Consider the following 17,911-nt stretch of genomic DNA (forward strand, 5'->3'; position numbering starts at 1 on the left):
AAAAGAGAGGTGGGGATGCCTGCATTGCCTAGAGGTGTTCCCCTAGGCTGTGACCTCAATCCCTTCCTCTGTAAAATGGGGACAATCATGATGGGCTGTAACTAAGGGCTAGGAGGAAAGTGCTCGGCAAACCCTAAAGCTCTGTCCAAACCTGCCTGCTTCCACCAACCCCCTCCAAGCCTGAACGCTGAACCGAAGTCATGCCCTGGAGGAACTTCAAGCAGGCCTTATGGTCCAGGGTGGTCATTCTGGTTCCCAGAGTAAGATTTCAGGAGAGCCTGCTCAGTGCTTCCCCCTCCACTAGGCCAGGGTCTAATCAGCTATTGCTCCCGATGGAGGCACCAATTCATATACAAGTGCTTATTTCTAGAAGATATTTTAATGTACTTCATTATCTACTTCCCCATTGGGGCAGCACAGTGGAGAGAGTGCCAGGCCTTGAGTTGGGAGGCCCTGGGTTCAATTGTGGCCTCAGAGGCCCTCCTATTGCCTAACCCTCATCATCCCTTCCATCACAGAACTGAAGTGAGGCACACATACATGTGCATGCACACACACACACATTTCCCAATAACATTAAACATTTTTAAAAAACATTTTGAGTGCCAAATTCTCTCCCTCACCCCTGCCCTTCCCCCACCCCTTGAGAAGATAAGCTGTGTGATATCCATTTTACATGGGAAGTCATGCAAAACTTATTTCCATACAATTACTAGGAGGCAAAAGAAAACATGTAATCCCCCCAAGATAGACATTTTACTTCTCTCAGTGCTCTCTCTGCCAGCCTTTCTCACTGGGCCCCTGGGATCCTTGTTGTAGGTCCTTGTTGAGGTGTCATTCATGGCTGATCTTCATGACATTTCCCGTATCCTGGTTCTCCTGGTTCCGCTCGTTTTACGGCATCAGTTCATAAAAGTCTTCCCAGGCTTCCATTGTGACTCTTAAAAACTACTCAGACTGTACTTTAGAAGATTTGATTTAGCTATTTCCTTATTGTAACAATGGAGATACTTGGTCTAACAAGAATCAGGAATGTCTTGGGAACTTTATATTACTCCACCCATACTTAGACATACTTTAGGGGAAGATAAAGTTGTAAACTCCTGATTGAACAATGAAGGTACTTAACTCATACCTTATAGTGAAGCTAGAACTTTAAGCTAGGTCTATTTTTAGATCTAATACAAAAAGGTATTAAGTACCTGTAAAGGTTAAATTAATCACAAAAAGGTCAAGTAACTCACAAAAGGTAAGCTTAACAAAGAAGTGTGAAGTACTCAGAAGATATAATCTAAACAGAGAAGGTGAGAACTAAGAATGGGCAGTCCTGGAATAAAGTGTCTACTGAATTTACCATGTAAATTCATGTAAAAAGGGGAGGTGACATAAGAGAAAATTTCTTTAAAAGGATGCTAAAAGTCAGTTCAGGATGGTTCTGAACTCAGTTCAGGAGATTGAGTTCAGTGGAGGACTGGAGCTTCCCTGGTAGTGTGATAAGACTGACTCCCTTTCCTTTAGACTCAGGGAGGCCCCTTTGGCCAAGGCCTTTAACTACTGCCTGGCTCAGCCTGAGCCAGAGCAGTTTAAATTAATTCTCTCTCTCTTTCCTTAATTCCTTCTCTCTATTAATTAAAATCTCCATAATTTCCAGCTGACTTGGGTATTTTATTATTTGGGAATCATCCCTGACAACCAATTATTTAGATTTAAGTCAAAACACTAAAATTATCCTTACACTGTCCTGCTCATTATTTCTTATGGCACAATAGCATTCTGTCACAATGGCAGAATAGGACTTCCTCAGACATTTCCTAATGGATGGACGTTCCCTACACTTCTACCCCCAAAGAGCTGCTTCTAAGTCTTTCCGTTGGATTTCTTTGGGATACAGACCTACTTGTGTCATGGCAGGGCCAAAGGGGAGGTGCTTCTCATGAGTGTGCCTTTCTCCTCATGAGTTGACCTACTGTGTGCCATGCAGCAGGGATCCAAAAGAGCTGAGCCTACATTCTGATGGGGAAAACGAGGAGCACAGAGGCAGTCCAGCAAGAGACCCATGTGGATTTGGAGGGGAGCTGAGGATCAGGAAGGTAGTATTGTGTATGGAAGGCAGTAAACAAAAGAACACGGACTGGCCGGACAGCGATACAGAACAAGTCCAGATAGGTAGCTCACTGGGGGCCAGGCAGTGAGAGGCTTTACATAGGAACCGGGCATGTTTGTAACTGATCCTCAGGGCAACAGAGAACCCTGGAGATTCCCGAGTAGGAAACAGCATGGTAAGACCTATCTAGGACTTGGGGAGCTGTGTGGAGAAAGACATGAGGCAGGGGAGAGCAATCGGGAGGCTATGGTGGTCTGGAGAGAGGTGATGATGGACTGACTGGACATGGGGGGGGGGTGAGGAGTCCAGAATAACACCCAAGTTGCATACCTGAGTGAAACAGAAGTTGAATAAATGTAAAACCCTCATCTGTCTTAGAGCCAATTCCCTGTGTTGGTTCTAAGCCAGAAGAGTGGCAAGAGCTAGGCAGGGGGTTAAGTGACTTGCCCCGGGTCACACAGCTAGGCAGTGTCTGAGGCCAGATTGGAGTTTTCCTGACTCCAGGGCTGGCTTTTAGCCACTGCACTACCTAGTTGCCCCCTATAAATACTATGTGAGATAATTTTACCCGTGATAGTTGATGGGGTCACCAAGAAAGCAGAGAGAGAAAAGGGAGCCTAGCACAGAACCTTGAGGTCTTGGGGGATGTAACTTGCATTTTGAGGAGAGGGGTTACCTCTTTTTCAGACTAGAGCCTCAGGAGCCATCAAGAAGAGGCAGAGCTCCTGGGAAATGGTCTCTCTTCCTTGGGAAGAAATGAATTGAGATTCTGGGCTGAAAGGACATGATATGAAAGGCTGGCTGGGACACCACTTGGACTTCTGGGAATGGGGACAGAGAGCCAATTAGGGAGGAGCAAAGGGATTGTCCAGTTATTAGATATGACAGATTTGTATCATATGCCTCAAGTAATCCTTAGGTGCAAGATAACTAGGTCTCTGACTCGAGTATGTGTGAATGCACCCTTGCATCTCTGTGAGTCTGTAGGTGTAGAGGGGGCAGGGAGGGAGCCCTGGAAGGTGTGGGCAATGTCCTTGGGCTGAGATTCTCCCCCTCTAGAGGCCTCCTTTGGAAGGAGGTGCTCCGACATTCCCTGTTCTGTGTTCTAAAGTCCCTCCCAGTTAGGAGACTGTCCAATCTCTTGCCCCTTGAAGACTATCTGGGTACTTGTTTCTGTTGCCGATTGCACTGACCATCCCTTCTACCCAAGCCATAGATCTCAGGGTCTTTTTGCACCCCCAGTCCTGGCAGCCCTTCTCCTCTACAAACAGAACCTCATTCATTTAGCACTTCAGCCAGGAGTGCAGGCTAATAACTGCCTCCCTCCCTCCAGCCTGTGCCCTCTCTGATCCCCCCTTCACAGAGTGGTCTTCCTAAGGCACAAACCTGACCCCTTCATTCCTATTGCCTGGCCTGGTACTCCCGGTCTTTCTCCGTGAGGGGTTTCTACAGTTTAATTCTTATGATCAATTACATTAAAACTAAACAAAGAGTTGAATTCTCTCTTCACACACTTTACCTCTCCAACCTTCTTTCCCAGGACTTTTCTCCAATCAATCACCCCATCAGTCAGCATTGATGAAGCACCTGCTAAGTGTTGGGGGTGCAAAAAGAGGCAAAAGGCAGCCTCTGCCCTCAAGGAGCTTCCAATCAAACAAACTGTGCAGACTAAGAAATCACTATGGGAAGGCCCTGAAATTAAGGCTTCTGGAGAAGATGGGATTCCAGGAAGAACTTCATGGAAGCCAGGGAGGTCAGTAGTTGGAGAGAAGGCATTCCCTCCTGGCATGATGGGCAGCCAGAGATTGTCTTGGTGGCACGTGGCCCTCTGCTAACTCTGGGCCTTTCCTCAAGGCCCCCAAGTTGCCTGTGATTTTCAGGTCATTCTTTCCTAAGGAAGAGGGTGTTTCCCAGGAGCTTTGCCTCTCAAGGCCTTTAAGAAGAGCTCCCGATGTGTGACCCTGGGCAAGTCACTTGACCCCCATTGCCTAGCCCTTACCACTCTTCTGCCTTGGCGCCAATACACAGTATTGACTCCAAGACAGAAAGTAAGGGTTTTATAAAATATATATATATATATATATATATATATATATATATATATATAAAAGAAGAGCTCCCTTCAAGGAATCCCATGTGAACTGGAACAACCTCCAGGAACTGATGCAGAGTGAAAGGAGCAGAACCAGGAGAACATTGTATACAGAGACGGATACATTGTAGCACAATTGAATGTAATTGACTTCTCTACTAGCAGCAATGCAATGATCCAGGACAATCCTGAGGGACTTATGAGAAAAAGAACGCTCTCCACATCCAGAGAAAGAACTGTGGGAGCGGAAATGCAGAAGAAAAACAACTGCTTGATCATATGGGTTGAGGGGGATATGACTGGGGATATAGACTCTTAGTGATCACCCCAGTGCAATTATCAATAATACAGAAGTAGATCTTGACCAATGACACATGTAAAAGCCAGTGGAATTGCGTGTGGGATATGGGAAGGGGGAAGGGAAGAACATGAATCTTATAACCATGGAAAAATATTCTAAATTGACTAAATAAAATTAAAAAAAGAGAGCGCCCTTCACCTCAGCTTCCCATTAAGTTCCACCTCTCTTTCAAGGCCCGCCTCCTAAGTCACCCCTGCAGGCAGCCTCCCCTAGTTTGCTCCACAGAAAGGGGGTCTCCGTTTCCACTTCTCCTAGCAGGCTGCCTGAGCTCACCTCCCCATTCGACACATTCTGCCCCATACTTGGGCCATTTGTGTAGCAGGGAGGAGTTCGAGCCTGACTGCAAGTGACTTGCCCCACTGGAGAAGGACCCACAAACAAGGGAGCCACAGAAAATTTCAGAGGGGTGGATGTGGTGGAGCCTCCCCTTTCCCTAATTCAGCAGAATCCAAGCACATCCTATTTTCCCCTTCTGGCTTAGAAGCAAGGCTAGGCAATGGGGGTGAAATGACCTGTTGGGGCCACAGAGCTAAGAAGCGTCTGAGGTCACATTTGAACCCAGGACATCCTACCTCTGGATCTAGCTGCCCCTATGCAACATAGGGCCCATCTTAGGCAATTAAGAAACATTTCTGTCCAGTGTGGCCTCAGCCCCGTCCTAGCTGTGTGACCCTGGACCAGTCACTTAACCTTGTCCTTCCTGTCGTCTCTAGGGTCCAGGGGTGTCTATTTCTGGCTGGGTGTGAGGGTCCTGTCAGCTCCTCGGAGGCTATTCTGCATTTTCTGCGCGAAGGAGGTGCCACACCGCAGCAGGGGCAGCGGCAGCAGCTCTGAAATCCCATGCGCTGTGCTGCTCAGGTCTGCCTGGGCCGGGGCTCCAGCCCAACTCTGAAATCCTAGGACGCTCGCTGCCCTGCCGGCGTGTGTGTGCCGGCCCCCTCGCGCCCCTCCCCCGCTCCCCTCCCCCTTTTCTCAGCCCCGCCTGCTGAGTGGGATGGGGAGAGGGGCAGGAGAGGACTGAAGCCTCCGCCGCCACCTGAGCCGGCTGGGCAGAGCGGAGCTAGCGGAGCCGGGGTGTCCGGGCCTGCCAGGGCATCCCCCGCTTTCCCTCCTCGGGTGAGAGCCGGATGGAGCAGCGGGACTAGCGCCCCAGAGAGCCCCTGGAAAGTGGGGTGGCGGCGAGGAGCCCCAGTGCCGTGAGTACCGACTGCAGCGGCTCGGCGCGGGGGCGGCAGCATCCCGGGGATGGGGAAGAAATGAAGGGCTCAGCCTGCGTGGGGGGTTCTGGGGGGAGGAATGGGGGCCAAACGGCGGAGCGCTGGGGAATGAATGGCAGCAGAGCTGGCAACATGGAGGAAAGCTAGCGGGGAGGCAGGGGCTGGGGGCGGGCAGCGGCGAGCTCTTTCCCCACAGTCCCTTAATCCGTAAGGAGCCACTCAATCTCCCCTCCCAGCAGTCCCTGCCGGCCTTGCCCTCCTTTACCCATTCACACCTTTACTTGTGCCCCCCCCCCCTTTAGCTCAGTTCTCTCGGCCTCAGTTTCCCTTTTGGTAACTGATGAACCTGATGGTCTCCAAGCTCCTCCCTGACCTGCCATTGTGTTCTCTAGTCTGAGGTCTTTCCAGGTCCCACAGTAGGAAGGTCTCATCTGACCGGTTTCTCCTTATTTCTAGATCCCCAGGGGGCTCTGGGAGAAAAAAGGGGCTCAGCAGGGAAGGGGGGAGAGGGCCAGGGGCCGCGCAGTCTCCCCAAGCTCCAGGTCCCCGTTCCATTTTGGTGCCTGTTCTCTAGAGACAGAAAAGCAATTTGCAAAATCAAGCATTAGATGGAGGTGAAGCAGCCTCGTTCTAAAATTAGTGCCCATACTCTAATTAGTCTGGGAGGCCAGGGCTGAGGCTGGCAGACTGCAAAGTGGCCTCCCTCCCTCCGAGGATGGGCCAGCCAGACCCGGCCCCTTTGCCATGGCACGGAACACCAAGGAGGGCAAGACTTGGAGTTGGGGTGAACACGTGGGCCCAGCAGGACCTCAGCAAGTCCTTTCTCTTCGGCCTCAGCTTCCCTCTCTGGTCTAGACTGCTAGGCTCTTCCGTCCCTTTCCGAGGCCAGGGCCTCCCAGCACCCCCAAGCTCTCCATCTGTGTCCAGGGAAGGGAGGCAATCAGACACGGCCTGAACACGGAGAGTCCACACAGGCTGCCAGCTTGGGAATATCCTGCAAAATAAGGGGGGGGAGGGCCCAGGGCAGGGGGACGGGCTCAGACCTTGAGGCAGTGAGATCTGAGTCTGGAGGGCCCAAGAGCAGAGCCCAAGGAGAAAGCTGGGCCAGGATGAGGCCGCCAGGAGAGCCAGGGATGGCCACACTTCCACGTTGGCTCTCCCAGGGGAGAAGGGATTTGGAGGTAGTTTCTTCCCTCTTAACCTTGTCTGTCCTCTATTCTCCCTACAGGCACCAGGGGGATTAAGTGTGTCTGCAGGCCGGGGTGATGGGGAGAAGGCTGGGAGGGAGGTGAAAAGGCACAGAACCTGGCCTCTCCTTCCCTACTGGAATAGGTTTACCTTTAATCCAGGATTACTATCGGGGCAGGCAGGGCCCTGGCTAGGTTAAGCGCACCCGGCGACGGGGTCTCCCGGGGCCCAGCTGTCCCCCCAACCCATCTCCCCCCACATCTTATTCAGGAAGAAGAGGATGCTCACAGCCGCCCCCCAAGCCTGCCCAGGTGGAGGGTCCCCTCCTCCTCCTCTGGCCCAGGGAGGTCCCCTGAACCCAGCTGACTCCCCTTCCAGTCTGGCCAGGAGCCCACCTGCTCCTGAAGCAAAGGCAGGGCCAAGTTCAGGCGCTCCCCCCACGGCCCCCGCTAGCACGGCATCATCCACTTCCATAGTGCCCGATGAGTCTTTCCTAGCAAGCCAGCGTTGTGTAGACAAGGAGGCTGAAAGCCGGAGCACCTGCTCTGTCCTGTGCTACCAGATCCAATTCATCTCGGTTCTGCAGGCCGGACAGAGAGGGAAACGTGGCAAATGGCAGGAAGTGGCAGAGGTTCCGCGGGAGGGAGAGCATTCTAGGCACGGAGGGCAGCAAGCGGGCTAACGCTCGCCAGAGATGGGAAGCTTCTCCCTCCGCCACCCATGGTACGACCAAGGAGGAAAAGCAAGATAGGGGTCTCTCCCTTGCCCAAAGTGATCAGGGAGATCCAAAAGCAGAACTGCGCTGCGCTCTGGTTGGCCGCTTGGCTAGATCCCACCTCTTGGTTCCATGGATCAGTTTCTCAACCATTACGTACCTCCATGGACACCCCCCAGGATAGGCTTTGAGAGACGGGCCCAGAGATGCCAGTGATGATCCCAGGGAGAGAAGGGGGGGGGGTTGGCAGGGGACACTCTAACCCATAATCCTGTGGAGAGGAGGCGGCTCAGGGATGTCACATGACTAGGCCCCAGAGGCCCCGGGGACTTGGAAAGGGGCACCACAGTACCCCAAGTCATGTGGCTACTGAACCAGGCCCTGCACACTTGTCATGACATCACCCTGCCTCTCAAGCAGATGGACACCACGAAGGAAAGTCCCTTCTGAGCCCTGGACACGACCTGCCCGAGGCCCAGAGAAGGAAGAGGAAGGGCCTGGCACGGGGGCAGAGAGGAGGCTCCAGAGGGGAGCCTGGGACAGGAGGAAGACCTTCCCAATTCCCCGTGCCCAACTCCCATCCCCACCACTTAGACGCTGTAATTCCACCCGAGACAGTTATCACAGACTCAGAGGAAAAAGCTTGCCTCAGTAACTGATCCCCTCTAGAGCCAGACATTGGATCTCTCCTCCTCCTCCTCCCCACCCCCTAGACCTGGGTTCTGCTTTCAGCCCAGAGCAGGGAAGGGGAGGGTGGGAGGACGGCTTTGGGGGCTCTATCGGGAGCCACAGTGATTCCGTGCAGAGGAACCTCAATCTGGAGTCCCAGAACCCACCCCAGGCTTGCCCACTGGACTCTCCTATTTAGCACTTTTGAGCCTTTGGGGGATTTAGTCTCTCTGTAAGGGACTCTGCAAGGTCAGCATGCCCCGGTGCAGCCCACCCCGCCAGCCTCATCCCCTAAGAAGGTGTTACTGTCGGTGGCTCTGGACCAAGAGGGGGGTAGAAATCCATGTCAAAGATGCGCCCTGCTCGGACACCCTTAGATCCCCGGAGAAGGCGGGGGCTTTGCTGCCAATCTTCTCCCCTCCCTTACAGGTGCACCAGGAAGAGAACGCTGGCCCCGTTCTCCCCACCCCAGACGCCCCCCTGGGCCCTGGCCCAACAAGAGCCCGTCTCAGGGGAGGGAGGGGCCCCGGCCCCTCCTCTGCTGTGTCATCGCTCCCTGCCCAGACATGCCCCCAGTTATGGCCCGGCTGCAGCAAGTGGCCAAGATGGTGATGAGCAGGAAGAAGGTGGTGGTGCTGCTGCTGCTGGGGGCGACGCTGAGCCTGCTCCTGCACCAGGGATCGCAGCTCAGCTGGTAAGGAAGGGCCTGGGCTGGAGCTGGGCTGGGATCAGGCTTCTTCCTTAGCAGTGACACCCAAAGGCTCCCTTAGGGCTCCTCCCGCTCGCCCAATGAGAGGAGAGGCCAAGAGGAGCTTTAAGGCTCCTCCCTTTGCCCCTCCCTGTAATAAACGCGTCCCAGTGCTTCAGTTTCCCGTTACTCCATCGGATTCTCCTAACACCTTTGTGAGGTGGGCAGGCCGATTATTATTCCCATGTTACAGATGAGGAACACAAGTCCTAGGGGTCAGGTCACGGAAAATGGCTCTTCCCTTCACAAGCAGCCCTCCAGCAAGGACCCAGGATGAATAAAGGCTTATCTAGAACTCAGGAGATGTCTTCCTCCTGGGCCTCAGTCTCTCCAACGCTATCCTTGGAAGAAGACTGGAGGAGCACCTGTGTGAAAGTCTTTGAAGGGCCCCAGAAAGGACAAGAAGGAACAACGGAGTGGATGTAGCAAACAGACAAACTGAGGCGTGAAAGACTTCCAAAGGGGGCTGGGGTTGGGTGGGCCTGTAAGCAGAGGGCTGGACAGCCTCTGGTTGGCTCTGCTGAGGTGGAGATTCCTTTGGGATCCAGGCTGGACTGGATGCCAACAGAGAACTGGCTTCAGGGATGACTAGAATCCCTCACTCCGATCTCCCCTAGCATTGAGTGTTCAGCAAGGGTGAAGTGGAGGGCAGAGTTCATTCCCAGAGAACTCACCGTAGGGCAGAGAGCCTTCTGTGCCACCCCAGGGAGCACCCTTAGCCCGTCAGGATGGGGATGGAGGGGAAATTATACTTTAAGGCTAGGCCTAGAAGGCAATCACAAGCTGGCGTCCTCCATGGTCTGGGGGGAGGGAGGGCCCCACCATACCTTTGACAGGAACCAATTTCGTCCTCCTCGGGTGATCCAAGAAGTGGGTTTTGGGGACACTCAGTTGGGTGGCTCTCCAAGTCTTTCCTCCGGGTGCCCCGGTCCAACACATCTCCCATTTCTCTGGAGCAGAGGAGGATGGTTTCCGAGATAGTCAAGGGTGGTGAGAGACCTGAAAAACACGATGGTCTTGAACACAAGGAAAAGCTGAACACAAGGGTGAAGGAGGCAAGTAAGCAGAGGACAGGGCTGGGAGGGAGGGCCGGTCAGCTCACACAGGGATCTGGGGTCACCTCACCAATGGGGCAGTCTTGAAGGGGAAGAAGAACGCAGGCCAAAGCCACTGAGTTAGCCGAGGGGCAAAGAGCGGAGGCGAGGCCACTTCTAAGACCGAAAAATGAGGAATTCTTACTGTGTACGAGGGCCAGAGCTAGCAGCAGGTCCATGACACGAGCACACCCAGAGCATGCTGGTAAAATCAGCCTGAGCAGGTCTCACCAGATGCCCCAGTCAGCTGTTCAAGGCTGAGCTGGAGAAGCTGAGGCATGGGAATGTCTTCATCTGGAGCTCTCAGGGCCAGTGGTGGAACCGTGGGAAACCAGGCCTCGTCCACAGGGCGTCCACTGCCCTCCGGACAAAGGGTTCCCCCTCACTGAAGGTCTTCCAGCAGAGGCTGGGGAGAGACGAGACAGTTACTTAGGGCCCTGCCAACTCTGAGGTTCTTGAGTGCATGTAGGCGAGGCCGACCTTGGATGTCACGACTCAAGACACAAAAACACCCGATGTGGAGAAGCTCCAGCCTTGTGGGCCCTTGGACAGGCCTCCCATTCTCCGCTGTAGCATGGAAGGGCTCAGCTTTGTGACCTCTCGAGCTGTGGAATCCCAGGAGGAGATAGAGCTCAGTCCTGGCCTGGAGACTTGGGGAGGGTCATTTCATATAGATGGTTGGCTGAGGAGCAACAGATTGTGTGACCCCAGAGGAGTCCCTTCCTTACGCTAGGCCTCAGTTCTCTTAACATTAAAATGGCCCAAATGCCTATTGATGTGCCAGCCTTGGATCTAGAGCAGGCATGTCATTTCACCTGTTTGCCCCAACTTCCTCATCTGTAAAATGGTGGTAGTAATAGCGCTTGTAAAGATCAAATGAGAGCTTCATAAAGGGCTTTTGCCGTAACTATTGCCACCAATGATTAGCCCTAGGAAGGGATTCCCTGGCCTTGGGAGCATCTTCCTTTCCCTGGGCCCCAGGCTCCAGTCACAAAAGGGCTCATTAGGCGGATGTTCTTTCTGGTTGGTGCCTCGGTAGGGGAAGAGGGCAGTAAACGGGTCCTGTGTGCTGGGCCCTGTGAAAGGTAAGCCAGTCCCTGCCCGAGCTCAGCTGCACGGTGGAGACGGCCCAAGAGCTACTGCAATAGTCCCCGCACGATGGAGTGAGGATCTGGACCGGGGTGGGGCAGGTCCAAGGAGAGAAGGGGTGGCCCAGCCGGGGTGGGGGTGGGGGAGGCCCAAAGGCCCAGGACGGTTTCTAGCTTGGGAGCCTGAGGGCCTGGGAGCAGGGCCCCATCCTCCACCCATGGGCTTGGGGAAGAGATGAGCCCTTCTGGACATGACTTAGCCGGCTCCACGGTCCTTTAGAGCTGGGGGTGGTGCCTTGGCCCTGTGTGGCCTTCAGAGTTGGGCTGCAGACGGGCGAGGTGAGGGGGGGGGGCCGGAACCAGACAGGGCTGTAACACCTTCCCCTTTGGGGCGCCCCGCTGTGAACTCTGCCCTTCCCCCAAGGCAGGGGGCCCAGGCGGACCCCAGGCATGGCCTCAGTGTGGTCCCCCTCTCCCCTCGCCCGGCCTGCAGGTCCCTGCGGCTCCTCTTCCCAGCGGTGGCGCCCCGCTGCCCAGCAAGCCCCACGCGGCCCAAGCACACAGCCGTGGCGTTCGTCAAGACGCACAAGACAGCAGGCACCACGGTGCAGAACATCCTGTTCCGCTTCGCCGAGAGGCACAACGTGACGCTGGCGCTGCCCCGCCCCAGCTGCGAGCACCAGTTCTGCTACCCCCGCAACTTCTCGGCCCGCTTCGTGCACCCGGCCACGCGGCCGCCCCGCATGCTCGCCGGCCACCTGCGCTTCAACCGAGCCGAGCTGCGGCGCCTGCTGCCCAACGACACGGTCTACGTGACCATCCTCCGCGAGCCCGCTGCCATGTTCGAGTCCCTCTTTAGCTACTACAACCGCTACTGCCCAGCCTTCGTCCGCGTGCCCAATGGCTCCCTGGAGACCTTCCTGCGCGCGCCGCGCGCCTACTACCGGCCCGACGAGCGCTTCGCCATGTACGCTCACAACACGCTGGCCTATGACCTGGGCGGCGACAACGAGCGCAACGCCCGCCAAGAGCCGGCCTACCTGGCGGGCCTCATCCGCGATGTCGAAGCCACTTTCTCACTAGTCATGATCGCCGAGTACTTCGACGAGTCGCTGGTGCTGCTGCGCCGCCTGCTGGCCTGGGACCTGGATGACGTGCTCTACGCCGAGCTCAACGTGCGCAGCGCCGCCTCACGCCTCGCCTCCCTCCCCGAAGGCTTGGCGCGCGCGGTGCGCCGCTGGAACGCGCTCGACGCCGGCCTCTACGCGCACTTTAACGCCTCCTTCTGGGACCGCGTGGCGCGCGCCGGCCGCGAGTGCGTGCAGCACGAGGCGCGCCAGCTGCGAGAGGCGCGGGAGCGACTGCTGCGCCGCTGCTTCGGCCCACGCCCGCGCCTGCGCCCGGCTGCTGAGATCCGCAACAAGCAGCTGCAACCCTGGCAGCCGCTGGGCAACGTGGGCATCGTGGGGTATGACCTGCCCAGCCGCTCGCCTTGGGGATCCCCGAGCAGAGACGAGTGCCTCAAGCTGGCCATGCCCGAGGTGCAGTACTCGAGCTATCTGTTGCACAAACAGAAGCGCCGCGCCGGGACCTCGGCTGGCGACCACCCGCCGCCGCCCCCGCCGCCGCGCCCTATCCGAGCCCTGCCCCGGCCCCGGCCCTGGGTCCGGAGAGACTGATTTCCACGTTCCACCCCACACACACCATTAGAGACTTGCTGCTCCGCCTCCAATCCGGCCGGGAGGCGGTGACCCCCCTCCCCCCACGTGCGGCTCCACCCCCATAGCTGGCCGGGAGGGATGGCCCTTCAGGTGTGTGGCTCCACCCCCAGGCTGCTCCGGAGGGATGGCCCTCCCTCCCCACCCGCTGCTCAGCCCCGTCCCGAGCTGGCCGCGGGCTGGGGACGCCCGTCCTCTCCCGAGATCACTCCTCTCCCGAGATCACTCCGCTCCCCGCCCCATTCCCGCTCTGAAGCCCCCTTGCATGCAGGGGAGGGTGCGTGCACCCAAACGGGCACGTGTGAAGCACTCCCCTGGCGGGGGGAAGGCGGACTCGCTTCCGCACAGCCCCTCTCCTCTAAAGGGGGCGACCCTTGGGTCCGGCCAGCGAAAGGAGGGAGCATCAGGGACTGGGCGCCCCCTGTGGAGCCAAGCTGAGGACTCTGCACGCACATGGGACACCCCCGCCCCAAGCTGCGAGCTTCCTCTCCAGAAGGGCCCCCTCCCCGGAGCCCAGCACACTGGGTCTTCCAGGCTCCATCCCTTTCCCACAATTCCAGCTGTTCCCAACCCGGGACTGAATAGGGGCTGCCTTTGGAGGCTGTTTTTTCCAATAAACGGGATTTCCCGGGATTTTCCGAGGTCCGTCTTATGGGGGCACTCAAGGCCTGAGGCAGCTTCAGAGCAAGGATTAGCTATGGCTGGAATGGCGGGTCAGAGGACCCTACATTTGGAGCTGGAAGGAGCCCCCCTGGGCAGATGAGGAACTGAGCCCCGGAGAGATTCGGTGACTCGTCCAGCGTTCTCCAGCTAGCCATTGTGTAGGATGGGAAGGGGCAGCTAAGTAGCAGCCTGGAGACCGGAGGTCCTGGGTTCAAATTTGACCTCAGACGTGTCCTAGCCGGATGACCTTGGGCAAGTCACCTAACCTCCCATGGTGTAGCCCTTGCTGCTCTTCTGCCTTGGAACCAATACACAGTACTGATGCGAAGAAGGTGAGAGTTTTTTTAAATGTAGGGTAGGATGGAGGATTTGAAACCAGATCTTCCTAACTTGCTAACTTCCTAAGTGGAGGCGTTGGAACCACTACTCCAGAGATCCAAGTAGAATCCTGATGTAGTTGCAACCTTTACCTAAGTGACCCCCCCAGCCTTTGCTGGGAAACCTCCAGAGAGAGGAAGCCCACGGCCTCCTGGGGCAGTTCGCCTACTTCCTTCGCTTTGACTTCTTGGGGAGGGAAGGCGGATGGTGGTTCACCTTTGTTTTGTGCATTTATTTCTTCAGTTTATGCAGTAATGCAGCATTCCGAAGTCTCCGCAGTGCTCGATTCCCTTCTTTCCCTCTTAGCCCAGCACAGCCGCTGGCTGAGGGTGCTGTCGGTCTGCTGCTTCTGCGATCCAAGAATCCGCGTCTGAACATTATCATGCTCTTGGGAAGCGGTCTTTAGAGGATAGACTCCAACTTAACCAGCTGGGTGACCTTAGACAAGTCACTTCCCAGCTCCTGTCTGATTCCTCAAGGGTAGAATGGGAAGAATACCTTCCGGGATTATTGACCTGGGATCCTGTGGGCTTCTTCCCACAGGGGCCGGCACACAGAAGGTGCTTCATCAATGCACGTTACCCTTCTTAAAAGATGTGGGGCCTGGAGGATCCTGAGAGCGGGTCCCAGCCCAGCTTGTTGCTCTCCATGACCCCATTGGAGGTTCTCTTGGCCAACACACTGGCTGGCCCTTTCCTTCTCCCGTTCATTTACAGATGAGAAAACGGAGACCCCCAGAATAAAGTGACTCGCCTAGGGTCACGCTGAGGCCATATTTGAACCCAGAAGCATGAGTCTACCGCCTGGTCACTCGTTTGCAAATCTGAAGGCACCCCATGAGCGAGTGGTTATGATTATGCTCACCATCATCGTCCTTATTTTCTTCACTTCAAGGCCATGGGTACGGCCGTAGGATGAAAGCCAGGAAGGGCTTCAAGCCAATGCTGACTGCGTCCGAGGCTCGCTCTTGGCCCTCCTTGGCCGAGGGTGAAGGCTGAGGACTGCCGCTCGGGACCAGACCTTCCCAGGGCTTCACAACCACCTACAAAGTCTGGAGGGGCTGCCCAACACAAGAGCTGCACTGGTGCTCTCCATCCCAGCAGACGCCATTCTCTAGGCTGTGATACTTCCAAAGACTGACAGCAGAGGGAGGCAAAACAGAGGGAGTCTGGGAGAGCCGGGCTCTCCTGAAGGAGCCATCTAGACCTTGCCCTTAGCAGACACTGAGTCACTGTAAGAGCTGGCCAGAGGCTACTTCCTCGGGACTTCATGCCTTTTCCCACTAAGGGGAAGTGTCCTGAGTGGCTGCAACCCCAAGGGAGCTAGCTCTGTGAGTCTTAAAGAAAGGATATAGGTAGGGAGGGCTAGGTGGCTCAGTAGATTGAGAGGGGGGAGGTCCTGGGTTCAAAACTGAACTCAGACTCTAGCTGTGTGACCTTGAGAGAGTCACTTAACCCCTATTGCCTAGCCCTAGGCCTTATCATTCTTATACCTTGGAACCAAAAGGGTATTCTAAGATGGAGGGTAAGAGTTTAAAAAAAAATCACCAAAAACAAAGAATACAGATACCTGGAGAGGAGTCAGTCTTAACAACTGTCTTGGGCCTTAAACATCTTTTTTAAAACCCTCACCTTCTGTGTGTGTATTGGTTCCAAGGCAGAAGAGTGGTAAGGGCTAGGCAGTGGGGGTTAAGTGACTTGGCCAGGGTCACACAGCTGAGAAGTGCCTGGGGCTGAGTTTTGAACCCAGGACCTCCCATTTCTAGGTCTGGCTCTCAATCCACTGAGCTACCCAGCTGCCCCCTCCATATATAATTTCTCTTGATAATGTGCAGCAAAATCTGTTCCATGCTTTGAAAGCCTGATGTTAGGGGGGAGGGAAGGGGGGGACCATATTAAGCTTAATTAAAGAGAAGCTCTCAAATCTGAACCTCATTGACTATGTCAAGGGATAGGAGTCTGGGCATCCGCCACCATCACACATGGGTTACAATAGCTGGAAATGAGAGAATCCTTTACTTACATCAGTTTCATTGGATCCTTCCTTACTATAGTCTGGGGCACGTGCCGAAGCAAATTCTACTATTAGCATTTACGTAGCTCCTACTATGCACCAGCCAGCTGTACTAAATGGGTCCTTTTTTTTGTTTCCTTTACAAATTATCTCATTCAATCCTCATAAAAAACCCAGGGAGGTAGGGACTATTTAAAAAAATACATTTATTTACTTAAATATTACATGTTTATTTATTTTAAATAGATTTATCCCCCCCCTCCCCCCGCCATGTTACAGCTGAGGATACTGAGGCAAACCAGGACCACATAGCTAGTCTGAAGCTGGATTTGAATTCTGGCCTTCCTGACTCTAAGCCCAGCATTCTCTCTATTGTAGCACCTAGCTGCTGCCTGTATGACTTCCCAAGGTTGTGCCAAGGCTCAATCTAGAGTGTCTAATTGGACTTTCACAACAGCTCTAGGAGGAAACTAGGACAAGTTTCAACATTTGTATTTTACAGCTGAGGAGACCAAGTTTCAGAGAGCAGAAGGGACTATCTAAAATCACAAGATCTAACTGTCAGGAGCCCAATGCTATGCAGACGGAAGGATTCCGAGAAGTCGGTCTCAAGATGAAGCTGGTGAATCCTTCCGGTTTCCGGGGGTATCCTTGATGCCCCTAGTTTGCCAGTGAGGGTCCTTCTCGATGCTCTTGGCCAGCTCACAAAGTCAAAGCCATCTCCAGTGTTTCTGTACCGAATGTGGGAAAAAGCAGAGGCCCATCTTCATGGCCACATGCCAGCCAGCTGAGAGTGGAGAAGATCTCCTGTCTCTTCCCCATCCAGACGCTGGCATCATGTTGCTCTTGGTAGGACACAGGCAGACAGAAAAAACAAGACTGGAGACCCCACTTTGGCCTTGAAAGGTGCATGGGGGGTGGGGATCCCCTATTCCTATGGACAGAGCCCAGTGCCTTGTGTAATGAGTTATTTGTTAATTAGCCCAATTAAGAATAGATCGTGGCCAGATGTGGGGTTTATGAAGTAGTTGGAGATGTCCTAAGGTTGCTTTAAGATTGCCGTGGAATTCTGAGTAGGGAATTCTCTCGGAGGGAGGGAATTTCCAGAGTACCTTAGGGAAGGCGGGTGGAAACGATGGCGCGCTTCTGGGATAGAGTCTCAGACATTGGTTGGTTTTGGTTTTCCTGGGATCATCCTTGAGGAAATTGGTGGAGATGGATTTGGTGATGTTCTGAGGAGGTTGGAGGGTGTCTTAGTTGTTCCCTGTGACATTGCAGGGGAGCAGCAGGGCCAGAAGGGGGCAGAAGAGAGCAACATCTTTGAACCTGTTCATAGTTGAATTTCTGTGGCTGGAGAAATACAAGAAATGACAACAATTCCTTGGAGAAATATATAAGAAAGGAAATACTTATACAATTAAATGAGATGAGTGTCGTAAGCTAGAATTAGGAAGTTGTTGACCTGGATTTTTCTCAAGGAAGAAGCCTCTGGCCAGACAGATCAGGGTTTCTAGATAGAGGTACTAGATTTCGGGTACGAATCCCAATAAGCAATAGTATTCCTACCTGTCTGTCCCTTTTCCTTTCCTTTAATCTCTAGAGTTACAATAAATCGGTTTTTTAAATTCAGTCTCCAGCAGATTTCCTTCAACTGCTAAAATCAGCCATTTTCCTCCAACTGCCAGCAACTGAATTCCCTTAACCTAATAGCCTACCAGTATCTACCAATAGCTACCAACGACTGGGGACACCAATGCCAATAAATAAGGGTTTCTATTTCCCATTGCACATGCGCCCCTCCTCTGACATCATACAGCTGGCTCATGGCCATGATATTTATTTATATTTATGATGCAGAAACAT

At 54.2% G+C, this 17,911-nt stretch overlaps 1 protein-coding gene and 1 long non-coding RNA gene across 4 annotated transcripts; one reads left to right on the plus strand and one right to left on the minus strand.

Moving 5' to 3' along the window:
- Positions 1-360: 360 nt before the first annotated feature.
- Positions 361-12,452, minus strand: LOC103093417 (uncharacterized). Of its 3 annotated transcripts, none has more exons than XR_008912687.1 (3): positions 12,317-12,452; positions 10,334-10,594; positions 361-10,093 (listed from the first exon to the last, which is right to left on the minus strand). It is a non-coding gene; the product is annotated as an uncharacterized LOC103093417 (long non-coding RNA). The 3 variants fall into 3 exon arrangements; XR_472253.3 differs by lacking the exon at positions 12,317-12,452 and having other exon boundaries at positions 361-7,542; positions 9,922-10,093; positions 10,334-11,772; XR_008912688.1 differs by lacking the exon at positions 12,317-12,452 and having other exon boundaries at positions 361-6,768; positions 7,358-10,093; positions 10,334-11,772.
- GAL3ST3 (galactose-3-O-sulfotransferase 3) lies at positions 5,350-13,627 on the plus strand. The gene is made up of 3 exons (XM_016425376.2): positions 5,350-5,753; positions 8,776-9,040; positions 11,770-13,627. Exons 2-3 carry the CDS (start codon positions 8,913-8,915, stop codon positions 12,953-12,955), a joined length of 1,314 nt encoding a protein of 437 aa, XP_016280862.2. The 5' UTR covers positions 5,350-5,753; positions 8,776-8,912; the 3' UTR covers positions 12,956-13,627.
- Positions 13,628-17,911: the final 4,284 nt, after the last annotated feature.

The sequence above is a fragment of the Monodelphis domestica genome, chromosome 6 (assembly GCF_027887165.1).
Source record: "Monodelphis domestica isolate mMonDom1 chromosome 6, mMonDom1.pri, whole genome shotgun sequence".
Taxonomy (NCBI): domain Eukaryota; kingdom Metazoa; phylum Chordata; class Mammalia; order Didelphimorphia; family Didelphidae; genus Monodelphis; species Monodelphis domestica.

Coding starts and splice junctions, on each gene's coding strand:
- GAL3ST3 (XM_016425376.2), top strand. CDS start 8,913: ATGCCCCCAGTTATGGCCCGGCTGCAGCAAGTGGCCAAGATGGTGATG. Junction 9,041..11,769: donor CAGGGATCGCAGCTCAGCTG/GTAAGGAAGGGC, acceptor CCCGGCCTGCAG/GTCCCTGCGGCTCCTCTTCC.